The following is a 19,743-nucleotide window of genomic DNA, read 5'->3' as shown; positions in this document are numbered from 1 at the left end:
ATAATAATGCCAATCCCAAAGAAAGCAGGTGTTGACAGATGTGAAAATTACCGAACTATCAGTTTAATAAGTCATAGCTGCAAAATATTAACACGAATTATTTACAGACGAATGGTGAAACCGGTAGAAGCATACCTCTGGGAAGATCAGTTTGGATTCCGTAGAAATGTTGGAACACGTGAGGCAATACTGACCTTACGTCTTATCTTAAAAGAAAGATTAAGGAAAGGCAAACCTACGTTTCTAGCATTTGTAGACTTAGAGAAAGCTTTTGACAATGTTGACTGGAATACTCTCTTTCAAATTCTGAAGGTGGCAGGGGTAAAATACAGGGAGCGAAAGGCTATTTACAATTTGTAGAGAAACCAGATGGCAGTTATAAGAGTCGAGGGGCATGAAAGGGAAGCAGTGGTTGGGAAGGGAGTGAGACAGGGTTGTAGCCCCTCCCCAATGTTATTCAATCTGTATATTGAGCAAGCAGTAAAGGAAACAAAAGAAAAATTCAGAGTAGGTATTAAAATCCATGGAGAAGAAATAAAAAGTTTGAGGTTCGCCGATGACATTGTAATTCTGTCAGAGACAGCAAATGGCCTGGAAGAGCAGCTGAACGGAAAGGACAGTGTCTTGAAAGGAGGATATAAGATGAACATCAACAAAAGCAAAACGAGGATAATGGAATGTAGTCGAATTAAGTCGGGTGATGCAGAGGGAATTAGATTAGGAAATGAGACACTTAAAGTAGTAAAGGAGTTTTCTTTATAGGGTGAAATCAGCAATTGTTTCGTAAATTAAATCCTATTGTTGACATATAAACAAATATAAATTCTGCAATAATTATAAAAATTTGGAAGACAAAATACTAGTAATCTTAAAAGTATCTATTTGGTTCTAGTTGGAAACATGTTAGCAAAACTATCCCTTAATTCCAATGTAATTAACAGTTTTGTCAAAAGTATTGTTTGCATAATTATATATGTTAATTTCATGATTTAAACAAATAATTCAGCCTAACTTTTGTAGTAGAGGAAACTGTTAGAAAGACAGAACTTTTCGATGTAGTCAGTTAATTTAATAAGTTAAGTTTTAATTGTAATTTCTGTAAATTTAACTTTGTACAATGTGTAGTTTCAGCACCTATTACTGTGATGATATATAAGGGCCCAATTTTTGGTCACGAAACAGTCAGTCCATTGCTGAGTTTCAGAGGAGGAAACTGTGTTGGTTATAACGAGAACAATGCTTCAACTTATCTTCCCTTAACAGTCACTTTTCCATACCTACTTGATTACTCTTCAAGAACTGTGATCTTTCGGTTAAGTTTTACTGCTCGTAGATGTTCAACAGTAAACTATTGTAGCAGTATGTGGAGATTTGCCTGGAAACTAATAATGAGGTATGTGGAAAATTTAAACAGTAGTCCACTGGCCAAACACATATAACTGTGTATTATTGGTGGGTTGTGTAAACTGTGAAAATAAAAGACTGTGCAAAGCAACTGCACAAATGTCGGCTACATTATTTACAGTAGTCAGTGTCCAAATTACAAACCTCATTTTTCAGACAGTGTAGAGACATAGTATGTCGACATTTTGGACAAACAAACAATGAAATAAAAGCAGGTGGAACCACTGCATGTGGTGCCCCAGGTGAGGAATATTCTACGTAACTGCAATGAATAAGGACTCGTGAATTTCAAAAAGTAAAATCAAGAGCGGTTTACAGTGTAGTGATGATACAGCCAATCAGTGCTGGGAGTTCATAATGATACAGCCAATCAGCGAGTGGGTTCTATGGAAGCAGCCCTTGAGTACATGGTCAGCACACAGGTGGACACAGCTGATCAAGGTAAACAGGACGTATCGCCAAGAGAATTACAATGCGCAGCAGATGTAAAATCAAAATGACAACTGCAACCACAGTGGCAGCAGAGCAGCAGAAGATGAGTAATTAAAAACAAGGTAATTCATTGCAAAAACTGTTTTGCATTAAGTGATACATAATGAGTGACCTTAACGAACAAGGCAGTGTGATGGAAACCAAAGCTGTAGAGGTTAAGTTGTTAAATGAACAGAAGGCTGTAAGTAATTATAAATCATACATGAATGTAACTTTGAAGGATGGGGACAAAAGTCCCATTGTAAAGAGCAAAATGAACAAAAACAGTACTAAAGTGGGTAAGATTGTTAAGGGTAAGGAGGAGGAATCTAGTAGCAAAAGTGAGCAAGGGCAAAGGTTTATGACATATGGAGAAGTGGAAGCAATGTTAAGGTATATTATGAATAATATAGCTATGAAAGAGGACAGGGAAAAGCCAATAATAGTGTGGCAAATAGTTCAAAGGAAGTAGTACATAATACTAATGAGAAATTAAAATTGAGCAAAAACTGTCTAGAAGAGAGAGGGAATTTTGTGATGAAAATAGTATGAAGATGGAGGTTTTCAAGGAGGTGGTTGTTTTCGAAAATAGAGACAAACTTGAGAGCCAAATCAATCACATTAAGAATGATTCAGAAACTGTGGTATAAGTCAAATGTGCAGTAGTGGTAGAGGAAAAACTGGTAAAAGTAAACGAAATTGTAGATTCAAAATTGACTGAAATGGAGAAAAGGGTGGAAGAGGTACAAAATCTAAATCATAGTGAAAGTGGGTCTGAATCTGACAGCATTTGTAATGATGATAGCAATGACAAATCTGGTAGTGATGGTAATGGGGTATTTGAATCTACAATTGATAATGAGGGCAATGTGTTAAGTAAAGAAAGGAATAATGAGGATTTCTGGTATGAAGATCACCTGGTAAGTAAAATGGAAGTGTGTCAACCTGTAGTAACAGCAAGTGTACAAGATGTACATGGTAAGTGTTTACTGGATAGTGACAGTGATTTTAATGGTATTTCACTGGCATTTTTTGAATCTATTAAGAACAGTGATGGTATAATAGTAATGCATGTTTCTGGAATAAGAATTATGGGTGCTATTGGTAAGCTATTAAAGAGTGTGAAACAAGAGATACTATTAACTGTGAAATTGGCAAGACCGTTGTTGGAGTGCAATTTCTTGGTTATTCAAAATCTCAGCATTGGTGTAATATTTGGAACTAATTTCTGTGTTGGATTCATTATGTGGCAATAATGACTACCCTGGCTGTCTGTCTCATTTTTCTTGTTTCCTGAGGCAGTCAAACTCTTCTCCTATGCTATCTGTAGTTTATAAGTGAATCACAAACATTCTACCTTTGAATTTCATGTAATTTTGTACAGTAGGATAATTTAGTATAGGGATATATTAGAAAAGGTTTCTCTAGTGTTGTCTTTGTGTGTGTACAGATTATGTTGTGTTAGTTATAAAAATGCAATCATAAGAGGATGGAAGAAAGTAAAATAATACCATAGTTAAGAAATTTCTGTCAAACAAAGAGGTAAGTTAAACTGAAAATGAAAGGTGTCAGCATGTGTGGAGAATAATTAACACCTGAGGTAATGAGATAATTGGTGCAGCAGCAGAGACAGTGTGCAATATAAACCATCTTCAATATGAGATCTTAATATTAATTGTGGTATAGTAGAAGTACTTGTGTTCAGTGCAGTCGGTATATGGAGATAACTATCTATCTGTGTCATGGCACAGCCTCTTCTAACATTAAGGAATTACAACTTTTAAACATAGTTGCCTGGTGTAATGCATGTGGAATATAGTAGCAAGACTTGCCTTCTGGCTGCAATACAGTGAAATAATAGTTTTTTCTGAGTGATAATTTGTCTGATTGGTAATGAGAGTTAAGTTTGCCTTAGCGTAAGAATCTGTTACTTTGGAGTGTTTTTCAGTAGAGTCAATTTTGCATTAGATAACCAGAGTGGGTGTTTGTTTATTAGATAATGAAACAAAAATGAAATAAGAAAATAATGAATAATGTTAGGGCCTTAATGGTTAGGGACCCTGCCTCTGCAATAGGGATATTTTTTGAGAATGCACTCCACTAGTTAATAAGGTAAGAAATGTAAGTGAAATAATGGTGCTGACAGACATGATTAATGCAAAAGATAATTGTATACAAACAAATATCATGTAACTTTATTGATGATCTAATTGCAAACTAGGCAACATTAGGTACTGTTTATGTTGTGCTTGTTTGTTTGTTTGTTTATTGAGCACCCGTTTTATCATGTACAATGATATGGGATTTGTCATATTTTACATACAGAAAAAATATGAATAACAACATATTATGTAAAAACTATCAGTGAACAATCTGAATTAAATATATGGGCAAAACAATTATAGCTTACATGATATAAATTTGTAACAATATAGGACACAAATAAGTTACATATATTCTGTGTATAATGGACAGCAACAAGAAACAATGATTATAATACTCTATATTGACAGATTAATTAATTTTTGTGTGTACATAAAAGAGTCTACCCCATGACACAAGTTTGTATATGAGTAACTTATAAGATAGGTGAAGGTACGCTATCTTTCTGAAGAATTCATATATTCACTAACACTGTAAAAACTGTTACTGACTAACATTCTTTTGATTTCACTCTTAAAACTGCTCAGCTGCTGAATCCTTTTTATTTTTAAGGGAAGAGCACTATAGAGAATTTTTTGGGTGGTATATTGCACTCTTGTTGTAATGGGCTTTCTTATGCACTTCTCTGTGAAATTCATTACTCTGTCTTGTTGTATAGTCATGGAACTCACTGTTTAAAGAAGAAAACTGGGGGTGAGACTTTAGGAAGCATATACTTTCATAGATGTAAATGGATGGAAGAGTCATGATTTTATATTCCTTGAAAATTTCCCTACATGGATCTCTAGGTGCAGCTCCTTTTATGATTCTTATCGCTCGTTTTTGATTAATAAAGGAGCGTTTTGCCTGACTTGAATTGCCCCAAAATATGACACCATATCGCAAAAGACTATGCATAAATGCATAATATGTACACAATACTGTTTGATCACTGCAGCAATTTTTGAGCATTCTAAATACATAGCAACATTTACTTAACTTTTTATTGAGCACATCTATATGCTTGTCCCATTTTAGATGCTCATCTAACCAAATTCCTAAGAATTTTGTATTTGGTATTTGTAGTATATTCTGTTGGCCTAGCTTCACAGTTATATTGAGCTTCATATTATTTGAAACATGTCTGTAATTCATCCATAATGTTTTTTTCTCATTCACAAATAAACTGTTGTCCCTGAACCATTTACTTGCTTCAACTGTTGTTGTTTCAATTTTGCTGTTAAGGTCAGTCTCATTCTGAGCTTTAATAAAGAGACTTGTATCATCAGCAAAAAGTACACAATCAGCTTGTGTTAAATAGTTTGGCAAGTCATTTATAAAGATCAAGAACAACAGGGGTCCCAACACCGAACCTTGGGGCACCCCATAACTAACTTCCTTATAACCAGAAAAGTACGACTTTCCATCATGAACTATTTCTACTTTCTGGCATCTGCCAGATAAATATGACTTAAACCATGCATGAGCAGTACCACGGAGTCCATAGCAACTAAGTTTTTCGAGCAGTAGTTTATGATCAATAACGTCATGACACTACAGCTGGGAATGAGATCTCAACAGGATGAGCAATATTCTAGTGAGGTAGACGTCTTATAATGCTGCATTATTGGATCTATATGTTACCTGAAAAACTTCTAATTGTGTTCTGAGTAATTATGAGCTTGAGGTGGTAATACTGGAATGAAGAACAATAATTTTGCTGATAAACTGATAACTGTGGTGCAAGAGTGATGTGAATATTCTGACAGGTAAACTATTTGGTAACATTTGGTGGTTTTGTGGTTGAATGAGAGCAGTCCTCAGAGTTGAGTAGAGAAGTGGAGCAATGGTTTGGTACAACTTCCATCCCACTAATTTTGATTTGAGTAGTAAGTAAGTTTTCTGGTGACTCTATTCTTTATTCATAATGTAATGATTAGTAAATCTATGCTACTGCACAGCTTGAGTTTTTGCTATTTTGCAAATGGGAAAGAGACCCAAATCTTTCAAGTTTAATCAGTTTCAGAGAGTTATGACGTAAGAGTAATGCTTTTTAGTGTAAAGTGCACTTGATTTTAAATTTTTACTCGTCCACACCTTTCATACTATAGTCAAATTTAGTGCTAATTATTGTAAAGTTATGACAACACTGTAATTAATTTCTGTATGATTTGCCATTAATGCTAAACAATTTTTTCTTAGACTTAAGTTAGAAGTAAAAGTGTACTAAAATAGGGTGTTTTGTCTCATTTTTTCATGTACTGTGACAGAGGAGAATCATCTCCAAGGGAACCAAATGCAGTGCATTTCCTAACTAGCTGCCACTTGGACCTGTTGAAAGCATGAACAGCTTGGCAAGAAAGTGTGTTAAAGACCATTAATAGTGTGAAAGCGCTTGTAAAACTTTTTTCAGCCCATGAGGATTTATTTTGTTTAGCAAGACAGGACTTGTACAAAGTGTGTTTTAAATGTAATCTTCACTTACTCAAAAAGGGAATCATTTATGATGAAAATGCATAATTTTTGTTAAAAGTATAACTTGTAGATATTTTGTGATATTCTACAATACACTGTATGTTGTTATTTTGTATGGGGATTTTCATGTGGCCATTTCACATAAGTATAAATTTGAAAAAAACATATGTACTATACTTTTTGATAAGATTTTTTTATATAATAACTTTTTGTGTGTAGATTTTAAACCTAATTTCTGGTGTCTCTTATGGTCACTGAAATGCACAGTTAGCTATTTGGAATATCTATCTCGTCATCCAATGAAGGGGTTATGTGATGAAGGAAGATGGGATATTTTTTATTTCCCTCTTGTTTTGCCATCTGCCTCCTTAAATTCATTTTTTCAGTTTTAACTATTTACCATTAGCTTATGTGAATATATTTTGCATTTTCATAAAAGAGAAAGGTTGGCCCTCAACTTTAAAGAATATAATGCCAGATCTAATTTTGTGATTAGTTTTATGTATGTAATTGATTTTCTAATTTATTTTGACTATTCCTAGTTAGTATCTTTCATTATAGGGTGAAATCAGTAATTGTTTTGTAACTTAAATTCTATTGTTGACATATAAACAAATATAAATTCTGTAATAATTATAAACATTTGGAAGATGAAATACCAACAATCTTAAAGTATCTATTTGGTTCTAGTCAGAAACATGTTAGCAAAACCAGCTCTTAATTAATTCCAAATTAATTAAAAATTTTGTCAAAAGTATTGTTTGTGTAACAATATATGTTAATTTAATGATATGAATATAATAGAGGGAAACATTCCACGTGGGAAAAATATATCTAAAAACAAAGATGATGTGACTTACCAAACAAAAGCACTGGCAGGTCGATAGACACACAAACAAACACAAACATACACACAAAATTCAAGCTTTTGCAACCAATGGTTGCTTCATCAGGAAAGAGGGAAGGAGAGGGAAAGACGAAAGGATGTGGGTTTTAAGGGAGAAGGTAAGGAGTCATTCCAATCCTGGGAGCGGAAAGACTTACCTTAGGGGGAAAAAAGGACAGGTATACACTCGCACACACACAAATATCCACCCGCACATACACAGACACAAGCAGACATTTGTAAAGGCAAAGAGTTTGGGCAGAGATGTCAGTCGAGGCGGAAGTACAGAGGCAAAGATGTTGTTGAAAGACAGGTGAGGTATGAGCGGCGGCAACTTGAAATTAGCGGAGGTTGAGGCCTGGCGGATAACGAGAAGAGAGGATATACTGAAGGGTAAGTTCCCATCTCGGGAGTTCTGACAGGTTGATGTTAGTGGGAAGTATCCAGATAACCTGGACGGGGTAACACTGTGCCAATATGTGCTGGCCATGTACCAAGGCATGTTTAGCCACAGGGTGATCCTCATTACCAACAAACACTGTCTGCCTGTGTCAATTCATGTGAATGGACAGTTTGTTGCTGGTCATTCCCACATAGAAAGCTTCACAGTGTAGGCAGGTCAGTTGGTAAATCACGTGGGTGCTTTCACACGTGGCTCTGCCTTTGATCGTGTACACCTTCCGGGTTACAGGACTGGAGAAGGTGGTGGTGGGAGGGTGCATGGGACAGGTTTTACACTGGGGGCAGTTACAAGGGTAGGAGCCAGAGGGTAGGGAAGGTGGTTTGGGGATTTCATAGGGATGAACAAAGAGGTTACGAAGGTTAGGTGGACGGTGGAAAGACACTCTTGGTGGAGTGGGGAGGATTTCATGAAGGATGGATCTCATTTCAGGGCAGGCCTGCCAACCCAAAGTTTGGTACAGATTTATTGATGACATCTTCATGATCTGGACTCACAGTGAAGAAGAACTCCAGAATTTCCTCTCCAACCTCAACTCCTTTGGTTCCATCAGATTCACCTGGTCCTACTCCAAATCCCATGCCACTTTCCTTGATGTTGACCTCCACCTGTCCAATGGCCAGCTTCACACGTCCGTCCACATCAAACCCACCAACAAGCAACAGTACCTCCATTATGACAGCTGCCACCCATTCCACATCAAACGGTCCCTTCCCTACAGCCTAGGTCTTCGTGGCAAACAAATCTCCCCCAGTCCGGAATCCCTGAACCATTACACCAAACAACCTGAAAACAGCTTTCGCATCCTGCAACTACCCTCCCGACCTGGTACAGAAGCAAATAACCAGAGCCACTTCCTCATCCCCTCAAACCCAGAACCTCCCACAGAAGAACCACAAAAGTGCCCCACTTGTGACAGGATACTTTCTGGGACTGGATCACACTCTGAATGTGGCTCTCCAGCAGGGATACGACTTCCTCAAATCCTGCCCTGAAATGAGATCCATCCTTCATGAAATCCTCCCCACTCCACCAAGAGTGTCTTTCCGCCATGTTGTGTAAACAGTGAAAGTAAAAGACCATGCAGTGCAACTGTGCAAATGTTGGCTACATTATTTACAGTAGTCAGTGTCCAAATTACAAATCCCACTTTTCAGCCCATGTAACAACACAGTACATCAACACTGAGGACAAACAGATGAAGAAATAAAAGCAGGTGGAACTGCTTCAAACAGGAACAAGAAATTGACTATCATAGTGCTTTGTATAATGTTTACAATTACCCATATCAGCCTGCATTAAGTGTGAAATGTGAAAGTTATATTTTGTCATGTCATACCATGGATTACAACAGTGATGCATGTATGCACAAACAGTCTGGAACAACTTCCAACCTCCTTACTGATTTCAGTGATGAGTCCAATGCTTTCTCAGACTGACAAGACAATATTCTGCAAACTACTCCAGGTTTACACAGTGGCAACTATTGTGAATTTACAGGTCCACCCATATCAGGTGGTAGATCCAGCCAGCTGAGCCACATAAGGAGGTTCTTGGGTTCTCATCCATGCTGTGTGTGGTCCCTGAGATTTCAGCTGCCTCCCCCCATATTACTTAAACTAAAACATCAACAACAAAAATTTTGTAGAGAATATACAAGGTGGTACAAATAAAAGTGGTCTGTTAGAACATAGATCCAGGGTACAAAGAAACGCAACAGAGGAAAGGAAATACAGTACTGACCTGACTACAGTGGATGTTGAAAGTGACCATCATTCATCTCTTGGCACCTTTGGGCCCTGGTCAGTTGCTGAAAGTAGATTGAAGCTCTGCAATCTCATCTGAAATGTTCTGCTGCAGTTCTTAAATACTATGAGCGTTTCTGTTACATATCTTACAGCTGAGGGCTCCCCACATAAAGTAATTGCACACTTACAGATCAGATGACCTATGTGGCCAGCTAGGGCCACAACCAGACTAACCTCTCCTAACAACTCTGTCAGGTGTGAAGATTCTGTAAATGTGGTCCAAGGTTTGGGTGGCTGTATGGGTAGTTGCTACATCCTTTTGGAAGTAACTGTAGGTCTTTTCCTCCTCCATTAATGCTGCCACAAATGGTTTCAAAACGTTGGCAATGTAGCACATGAACGTCAGCGTCTAATGAAAGATGATGGGATTAATAATGCAGCATGTGGACACTGCACATCAAACCTCAATCTTCTGATCATGCAATGGTGTTTGTGGAAGTTGTACAGATTCATTGGTAACCAGAACCTGTGATTCTGTGAGTTAACACAACCACTCATGTGAAACCAGGCTTCTTCAGACATAAAGAACAAATCCATGTCCAAGCTATCTCAGTGAACAGCCACTCATAAAACTGGAGGTGCTGAGGAGTATCTGCTGGTCTTAATGGACAAACAAAGGACACTCAGTAGGGATGCACATGCAGGTCCTGGTGGAGTATTCATCTGCATGATCGACATGATATGCTGATCTCTTGCAAAGTGTCAGGTTGATTTGATAGGGCTCTGAAGCATTTTCTGGTGAACTGCAGATACATTCTGTGGTGTTCAGGTGCATTTTGGAATGTTTTTTGACTTGTTCGAAATGGATCCTGTCAAATGCCAGCAAAAAACTGACCATACTGTTTGCACTACTCTGTTGTCACCCAACTTTCCACAACAAACATCTGCTGCTCCACTGTGAGCACCATCATTCCCTCTGCCTTTCTCCACTTGGACTGACAGAGGCTGCACTATACTCTGAACAAGTCTGGATCACCATACAAGTGTGGATCACATGGTGGGTGCACACATGTGTGCACATCACAGAGTGTGGTTATATTTGTACATTCATTTCCAACTGTATCCACTAATCTGGGCCACTTTTATTTGCCCCACCCTGTATATAATGAACCTTTCATCCCAAAATGCAGAGCCAAAGCATCTTTGGTGATATTTCCAACTTTGTCACTTTATAGAGCAACAAATAAGAGCACACCCAATGTTGGCAAATTCAACAATGCCAAAGAGGCATTACACCACCAACTCATGAAGACACCAGAGAAACAGTTGTCACATCTGATTTATGACAACGTAAAGGGCAACAGAACACCATCTCAGCTTTAGAGACATCTCTGTATTTCAATCAATTCATTGCTCATGCCAGACATTACGCTTTGGATGCTATTGCTTATGAAACTACCACAGGTAGTGAAATACACGTGGGAATGGCCTTGCATGAAAACAAAATGACAGATATTTGGAAACCTGCAGCAACTACAATTCACACATGTACTAGGCAACAGTGACCACTGCCAGTGCCTTCCTGGTACAATACACTGCCTTCAGCCACTATAGCCAATGTGACCTGAGTAGTTCTGTACACTCACAAGACTGATGTCACTAGCTCCCACCTTGAGACCACTGGTCTTTGGCCAGCTGTACCAACTGAGCCCATGGCAGACAATAACAGTGCTAATGTACCATAATTTTTACCTAACATTCCAAATGATATATTTTCCCACTTTCTTGATGTACAATGTGTGAAATAATACTGAATCACAGTAAAATTAGAATATAGACTTCTGGATGACAAAAGAATGATACAGGCAGGCTGTTGTGACTGTGGTTCCATGATCACTTTGGCAACCAGGCACACAATTACTTCAAGCCATGCAACCACCCAAATACAATAAAAAATACAGATTGCAGCAAACACTGACGGTACCCACTGCTTAGACACATGGGGCAAACTAGTTTTTCCCCATCTCTCAGAGACAGTGGTAAGCTCTATTTGTTAGATCACTCAACAAATCAGTACTTTCTGATTTAAATTGGCTTGGGCGTGAGCTGCATCCCCAGGGAGAATTCTTCAATGGATTTTACACCACCATCCATCCAACTGTGAGCCACAAACAACACCCTTATCAAACCCCACAGCACCATCACATGAACCATAGACTCTGGCCTCCATAAACTTTTGTGGTAGCTCTTCAGTATGGATTTTCATGAGCCAATCCTGAGTGTGGATTTTCTCCACTGCTCTCATATCTTCCCAGATTTGACCGAGGAATACTTATACAGACCAATAGTGGAGAATCAGTACTTCATGTCACCGGTAGCTTGCCACTTTATACACATCTGCCTTCAGAGGACACAACTCTATGTGCATCTTCAGGTATGATCCACATGAATGGGACAGGAACCATCATGATGTCAACAGTGAATACATATGTACAGTCGAGACAGAATGCAGTACTTGTTCCACCAAAGACATAAGTCAGTACAATGAATTTTTCTCACAATTTGCATGCATCCTCCATGCCTCTAGATTTGCATGTGACGATTGAACAGACAGGTATTCAGTGCAAAACTATGTATAAAAGCTATTACAATTATGTTGAACCAGCTACAATTACATCACAACCTGTGACCAATGCCTTCCTAACCATCATGGCTCCTAGGATACAACAGTCACCTCTAAGCACAATACAGAGCCTGAAATCACCACACACACTATCCTCTCACCTCCAAGGTAAGAATTCCCCCACTGCAACTTGATGGCCTGAGCACATACCTACAATCCCACTATGAGCAACCCTACCAATCTCCGAGGATCATAACATCACTTTTTTTTCTTTCCCTCTCACTGAGAAATGGTCCAACTGTGCCATACATAGCAGCCAGCTAAAGCACGATTGGTCACACACAGCTGTTTGAAGATGACTTCAGCAGTTGCAACCTCCAGTAACCTCCACCCCCAGTGCTTCACACTCCCAGGGGATGGGAGAAGGGGAGAGGGTGTGTGTCTGTGGAACCTCACCATCGATAAAGCAAATATAAGATGATAAGATTCTTTGATCAGTGGTTCAGCTCCTGCAAGGTGCATATCTTTAATGTTACCAGTCTGCTGCATGCTATTGTATCATGTCCATATATCTTGCTGTCTCTCCATATTAAGCAATAAAGTGTGAGTGAATTCCATTTATCTGTTCTCTGACTTTCAGTAAGAGCATTCCAACAGAGTATTTGCTGCATCTATATTAAATATTTTAAAATCTCTATGTAAGAGATTTGTCAGGCTTTGTATAGTTTTCATGTCTTATGTGATAAATACAGTCCACTGTGTATTTTAACTCAGAAAGCTTTGAAAATTGCATGTCAAAAGCCAAGCAAGAAAGTTTGCTCTGTATGACTTACAATGATGATGCCCTTCATCCATCATTAAAGAAATAACTTAAATTTAACGAATATTATATTCTGTAAGGTTTCAATCAATTATGAATTGACCGATGACCATCGCAGTCTGGTCCCTGTAATCCCCCCCGCCCCCAAGAAAAAAAAAAATGAATTAACAGTTAATGTTACTAGTATCTGTAGCTTAATAGTAAACCAAATGCAGAAATAGTATCTTTGAAATAATAACATTAGAAAAAAGAAATTGGGAAATCACAAGTTGTGAAATGTAGACAAAAAAGTGTATCATCCTATTTAACATTTGCAATAAACTCAAAGTCAGGCCAATTAAAATTATTTACTAAAGAATTATCCAGCTGAACATTTTGATTACTATCGGTAGGGTATAGTTTGAATAAAATTTTCATACAACAAATTAACAATTGACTAACTTTTACTTCAAGTCTTTGCTACATCCACTTTACAGGCACTGTAATTTCTGAGCATAAATTTTTTGTTGGTGGGGTGAATGACAGTGCAGCTATTAGTGTTCTTACATGACTATATTATATATCACTGCAGGTAAATTAAATGGAGATTATACAGTATCTTTAAAGATAACAGAATAACAGTTGATATGTAATAAGATTTCTGAAAAAAAATGTGTAGTAAATAAATATAAAAAAGCATTTTCAAAGGCAAAATTTGAAGTTTTCAGAACATTAAAATTTACGAAAAAAGACCTTTAACCTTATTGTTTAAAGTTTAAATGTAAAATGAAAACTGTAGTGGATGTAAGACTGTGCTGTCTAATCAAACTTTCAAATGAAGAAACTTTATTTGCTGGATATTAACCATCATAAGTACTCTTGGTCACTTGAACACAAAAATGATAGGCTGATAACATTTTTATAGAGACAATGAAGATAAATAGTACGGAATAGAAACGAAAACAAATTCTCTCATCATTTAGTTTTGCCACTCTTGCATTGGCTGCGCTTTGCATAATTGGTCAACCTTATAAGCAGTAATGAACTCTCTGACTTGCATTCAGTGTAACTCAAAAGAAACCCTTAATCACAATACATCTACATGCAATATACACTGTAAGAAAAACAATAAATTGTTAGTTGAAAAACTAAGTTTACTTTTTCATGTCAAATAAATTATGGTGAAACAACACATGTAAATGCTGTCATATAAATATATCCTCAAGATATTATTTGTTTATTGTCTCTTTAATATTTCTGTACTCTCCAGTCCCTGGATTGTAGGAAGCATACAGATCATATTTTTCTGTGCGATTCCTATAAAAATCTCCCAGATTATCATCAAAAAACTTGTTGATACCCCTCCGTTTAGGTGAATTTCCATCTGTCAGCTCTGACAAGTAAATGCGATTCTTATGAGGTTGTTCTGGAATGGGAGTGACCTATGTACAAAAGAAAAAACAAAAATATTATAATATTGTTATATATTTCATTATGTAAATATTTTTGTTGCATGTCTTTAACAATTATCATCTAAAACATTTATACTCACAGGCTTTGTCCATGTCTGCTGGTGAGGTCGATAGTCATACATTGTTGTAGTACGATAATCAGCTAAACCATAACTTTCCTTATCAACATGTTCAGACAACTTCTTCCTACAACACACACAAGGAACTAGTGACAAAATAATAAATAAGATATGTAACCTAAAACATCATAAAATAAGTGATCACACGCTATACTTAGTACAAGATGAAACTAGTCAGTTTATGTTGTTACTCACTTTAAAAAAAACTAGGATTAGAAATAGGAATGTGTAAAGATGATAGATAATCTTTCATTTTGTTACTGAAAGAAGGCCTTCTTCTAGATCATTGAGAGAAAAGAGACACGATATTTGCATGTCCCTTTTACAATGGCAGCTGATCAGAGGAGGCATGGGAGGGTAAGCTTCCACACATTTCTGTGGTAAAAGTAGCAGCAGTAATTGTTTTTACAATAAACTTATACACATATTTGTCAGTGAGAGTGAAAGACATTAGCTTCTGTTATTTCTTGTAAATCACCAGCACCAGAGAGCAAGTCAAAGTGCGAAAGCTGAACCCTAACCTAATGCAACCAGAGACGTGAAGCATGTGGCGAGGTGACCAGATATGTGCATGCCTGCCTGAAAATTCTCAGTTGCTGTGGTAACCTGACATCACTAATAGGGACAGAAGAGGTGGTACAGGCTTCCATAGCCATGATGTGGTGTGCTTCACTGTCACAGGAGGCCAGCAGCTGTGGTATTGCCCTCTATGTTTCTTTTATACTAGTTGTCCTGTGTGTAGTGAATATGGATGAAGACCAACCTTGTACAAGGACTGATGTAATGTTTTCAAGCAAAGACATCATTACTTCCTTGCAGGAACTTTCTTTTTCAAGGAGATGCGAAACTGAATGTGTTGGGTTGATTTGGGGGAGGAGACCAAATTGCATGGTCATCAGTCTCACCTGATTAGGGAAGGATGGGGAAGGAAGTTGGCAATGCTCTTTCAAAGGAACCATCCCAGCATTTGCCTGAAGCGATTTAGGGAAATCATGGAAAACTTAAATCAGCATGGCCGGACGGGGGATTGAACTGTCGTCCTCCCAAATGCGAGTCCAGTGTGCTAATGATTGCCCCATCTTGCTCGGTGAAACTGAATGACATGAAATTTTGAAGAAAGGACATCTAACACTGGCACTATGCTTTCTTCAGTATGATAAGTTCAAATCACATGCATTCCAAAGTTCATGGTATGAGCAGCACAAGAAGTTATGTGCTAACCCTACAAAAGGAAAATTATTCAGCTGGCCATGTTTGCTCTTAAGTACAAGAAAACCTGTGTGGTCTGCTGAGGGTTTTGATGATCTGAAGAATGTGTCTAGAGGTTTATCACAGCATACTTCTTCTAAAGATCATCTAAGTAATTTTATTTCATATAAATAATTTTGAAAACAAGTGTTTAGTATTTCAGAGCTACTTAATGAGCATCACAAACTGATGAAAATCAGACATAACAATGAAGTAAAACCTAACAGACACATCATTAAAATTCCAACTGATGTCACAAGTCTTTTGCATCAGCAGGAGCTAGCTTTCAGAGGTAACAGTGAGACAGAAGATTCCCTGAACCCCGAAACTTTCAGAGGCATTTCAGGGATTTTCAAAAACTAAACAGAATGAATTAGTTGAATGTAGAAATTAGAAGATTTGTGAATAATTGCTACTCACCATATAGCAGAGATGCTGAGTCAAAGGCAGGCACAACAAGAAGACTGTCAGAAAATCCATGGGTGCGCCCACGCAAAAGCACACTTTCTGACTGCTGAGGTGTGATCATAACAACCAGAGACTCGATCATATGTGTATGTGAGTTGTGTTTGCAGGAGCATGTGTATGTTATATCTCTGACAAAGCTCATTTTCTTCTCGTGCCTACCTGCAACTCAGCATGCCCACTATAAGGCGAGTAGCAATTACCCTTATCATAATATTGTTACATTCTATCCTGGGTTTTCCATTGTTGAGATTTGTGAATATAAACATTTCAATTTGAATATAATCTCATTTTATGCCTGCATTTTGAATGAGACAACAGACATTTCAGACAAACGACAATGCTATAGTGTTGTGAGATTAGTGGACATCAATGGTAGCATTGAAGAACACTTCTTGATTTTCATAATGTTAGCCAAGCTAGAACTTCTAATGCTTTATTCACTGTGCTAAGTGGCATGTTTCGAATTATGACATGAGGAACAAACTTATGAGTCAAATCTATGACAGTGCTTCCATTCTGGCAGGAGAATGAAATGGGCTGCAAGCTAAGGTCCATGAAATTACTCTCGAAGCTAATTTTACTCACTGTTTTGAAGTTACTGGTATAGTGGCAGAGGATTTTAGAGTGTTTTGTGTGTACAGGTCACCATGTGGCAATATTAGCATCTTTCTAAAAAAAGTTGCTAGCTTATTGAGAATGAATATGAAGAGAAATCTTATTATATGTGGAGACTTCAACATTGACATGGGAAAAGACACAAAAATAAGACAGGATTTTGAAGAATTGTTAATACAGCATAACATGAAAGTGACAATAACTGCACCAACAAGAGTGACTTCACAAAGTGAGACAATTATTGACAACATAATTACTAATATGTGTAACTATGAGTCACAAGTAGTTCAGACAGAAATATCTGATCATCATGGACAACTAATCAGCTTTTGCAGAAGTAATGACACAGTATCAGAACCAAAACAAACAACCAAAGAAATTAGGATCATCAGTGAACAAAATATCAACATCTTTAGAACAATTTTAAGTAAGGAAACCTGGAATGAAACCCTACAGGCCCAGAGTGTAAATGAAAAATATGATGCATTTATTTCAACAATTAAGTACCATTTTAATGTAGCATTTCCCAAAGTAAAGAGACAAGAAAGTCATCAAGATCAAACACAGTGGATTACGAGTGAAATACTAGAACAGCGAAGGAAGCTTCAGGATGTGAGACGGATGGGCGAAGCTGAAAACTATAAAATGTTAAAAAAGAAGTATAGAAAAACAATAAGAGAAGCGAAAGCAAGAGCAATTGACACCACTATAGCAAACTCAAAAAACAAGGCAAAGGCAGCTTGGAATGCAATCAATGCTGAAAGAAAGGAAAAAGATGGGTCAAACAAAGAAGAAGGTATTAGGTCAATTAAAGTAGACAACACAGTGGTCACAGATGGTATGGAAATAGCAAACATACTGAATAATAACTATATCAGTGTAGTAGAAAACCTAAAATTGGAAAGAAATAGTCAAAAACAGAAGGGTATTAAGGTACCAAAAAGATCATGCAGTACTATGTTCTTAAGACCAGTCACGGAAGATGAATTGCGGAAAACTATACAGAAACTGAAGTCCAAGAAATCAGCTGGTGATGATGAAATATCAAATCATGTAATAAAGCTGGTATGTGAGGAGATAATAACACCACTGCTGAACATAGCAAACTGTTCTTTCAGAGATGCAATTTTTCCAGAAAAACTGAAGATAACGAAGGTAGTGCCAGTGTACAAGAAAGGGTGTAAGGATGATCCCAACAACTACAGACCAGTTTCACTGATATCAGGTTTCTCAAAAATCCTAGAAATGCTTATGTATACCAGATTAGTTAACTATTTGGACAAACATAACATTCTCATGACCTCACAACATGGTTTCACAAAGGGTAAATCTACAGAATCAGCAATTGTCAGTCTAACAGAATACATTTTACAGTCCTTAGATGAGAAAAAGGTTGTCTCTGCAATGTTTCTGGATCTTTCAAAGGCATTTGACACCATTGACCATGAAATGCTGATACAAAAACTAAGCAACTATGGCATTCGGGGGCAACCAGGTGAATGGATAAAATCATACTTGTGCAACCGCAAGCAGTATGTATCATTAGGAAACTCGTACCAATCAGAAACCAAACCCATCAAATATGGAGTGCCGCAGGGTTCGGTAATGGGGCCATTGTTATTTAATGTATTTGTTAATGATATAGGTGTTGAGGAGGAAGAAAAGAAAATATTGTATGCTGATGACATGACAATACTAAATAGTGACCAAAATATGGAACAGCTTGAGAGAAGAGCATACATATCTGCAAATGTAACAGCTCAATGGCTGTTGGAAAATGAACTGGTTATAAATCTAAAAAAGACTATGTATACAGTGTTTAAAAACAAGGAAAAGGCTGTAGACATGGATTTAGAGGTTGACGGAACAAGGCTGGAAGAAGTAGAATCTGCTAGATTCTTAGGTATTCTTGTGGATAATGAACTGAAATGGAAAAAACATATTAATAATGTCTGTAAGAAACTGAGCTCTGTCATATTCTTAATGATGCAGCTATCACAGTATTCAGACAAGAACCTTCTGTGTACAGTGTATCATGGACTTTTCGAACCATACTTACAGTATGGAGTGACGGTGTGGGGAAACTCAAACAAACAAGAGACAAAAAGAGTGTTCACATTACAAAAAAAAGCAATTAGGATCATTTTAAGAAGAAAGACCTCTGAAACATGCAGAAACTGTTTCAAGAATTTAGGTATCTTAACTTTTTCATCATTATATATATACAAAACAATAATGTACATCACAAAAGGTAGTGAGGACTGGATTACAAATGCTAGTGTACACACCCACAATACAAGAAAGAAGAATGAAGTACGGAGCATACCCCACCGGCTGGCAATGCTAGAAAAAGGACCCCAGTACTCTGGTATCAGACTACTAAGAAGTCTGCCCAAAACCCTGCAAGATAGTGTACTTCACAACGAATTTACAAAGAATCTTAAAGACTATCTCATTGAAAAAGAGTTTTACAGTGTTGCAGAATACTTATGCCATTAAATTTGTATATAGTCTTACTCATTATCAGTGATGTAAAAATGTAAGCTAAAGGTGTAGAAAAATAATTGATAAACAATTTTAATACTTTGACATGTCCTATATTACATGTACATTTACTGTACACGATGTAATCTTACAGGATCAAATAAAATTCAATTCAATTCAATTCAACATCACCTAAAATTAATATTGCAGCAGAGGTGTTCTTATATAGAACCATTAAGAATTTTTTTCCCCACTTTTCAGGATATTCCTACTTCCTTCCACCAGTCTTCCAAATGGACAGCAATTATCGACAGTATTGTTGGTAAGCA

The 19,743-nt window shown here is 37.1% G+C and overlaps 1 protein-coding gene across 8 annotated transcripts in view; it reads right to left on the bottom strand.

Annotated features, from left to right (window-relative positions):
- Window positions 1–13,454: 13,454 nt before the first annotated feature.
- The window catches only part of LOC124616037, a 98,647-nt gene continuing 92,358 nt past the window's right edge, over window positions 13,455–19,743 (bottom strand). For all 8 annotated transcript variants that reach the window (XR_006979837.1, XR_006979838.1, XR_006979839.1 and 5 more), the window contains 2 exons: window positions 14,561–14,666; window positions 13,455–14,450 (listed from right to left, as the gene is read on the bottom strand). Coding sequence is in view for 5 of the 8 variants with exons in the window: in XM_047144260.1 (XP_047000216.1) it covers window positions 14,238–14,450; window positions 14,561–14,666 (319 nt within the window). In the remaining 3 variants the exon portion in view is untranslated. The remainder of the gene's footprint in view (window positions 14,451–14,560; window positions 14,667–19,743) is intronic.

The sequence above is a fragment of the Schistocerca americana genome, chromosome 5, assembly GCF_021461395.2.
Source record: "Schistocerca americana isolate TAMUIC-IGC-003095 chromosome 5, iqSchAmer2.1, whole genome shotgun sequence".
NCBI classification, from domain to species: domain Eukaryota; kingdom Metazoa; phylum Arthropoda; class Insecta; order Orthoptera; family Acrididae; genus Schistocerca; species Schistocerca americana.
The sequence above is the reverse complement of the archived record's forward strand: the minus strand, read 5'-3'. Positions and strand labels throughout refer to the sequence as shown.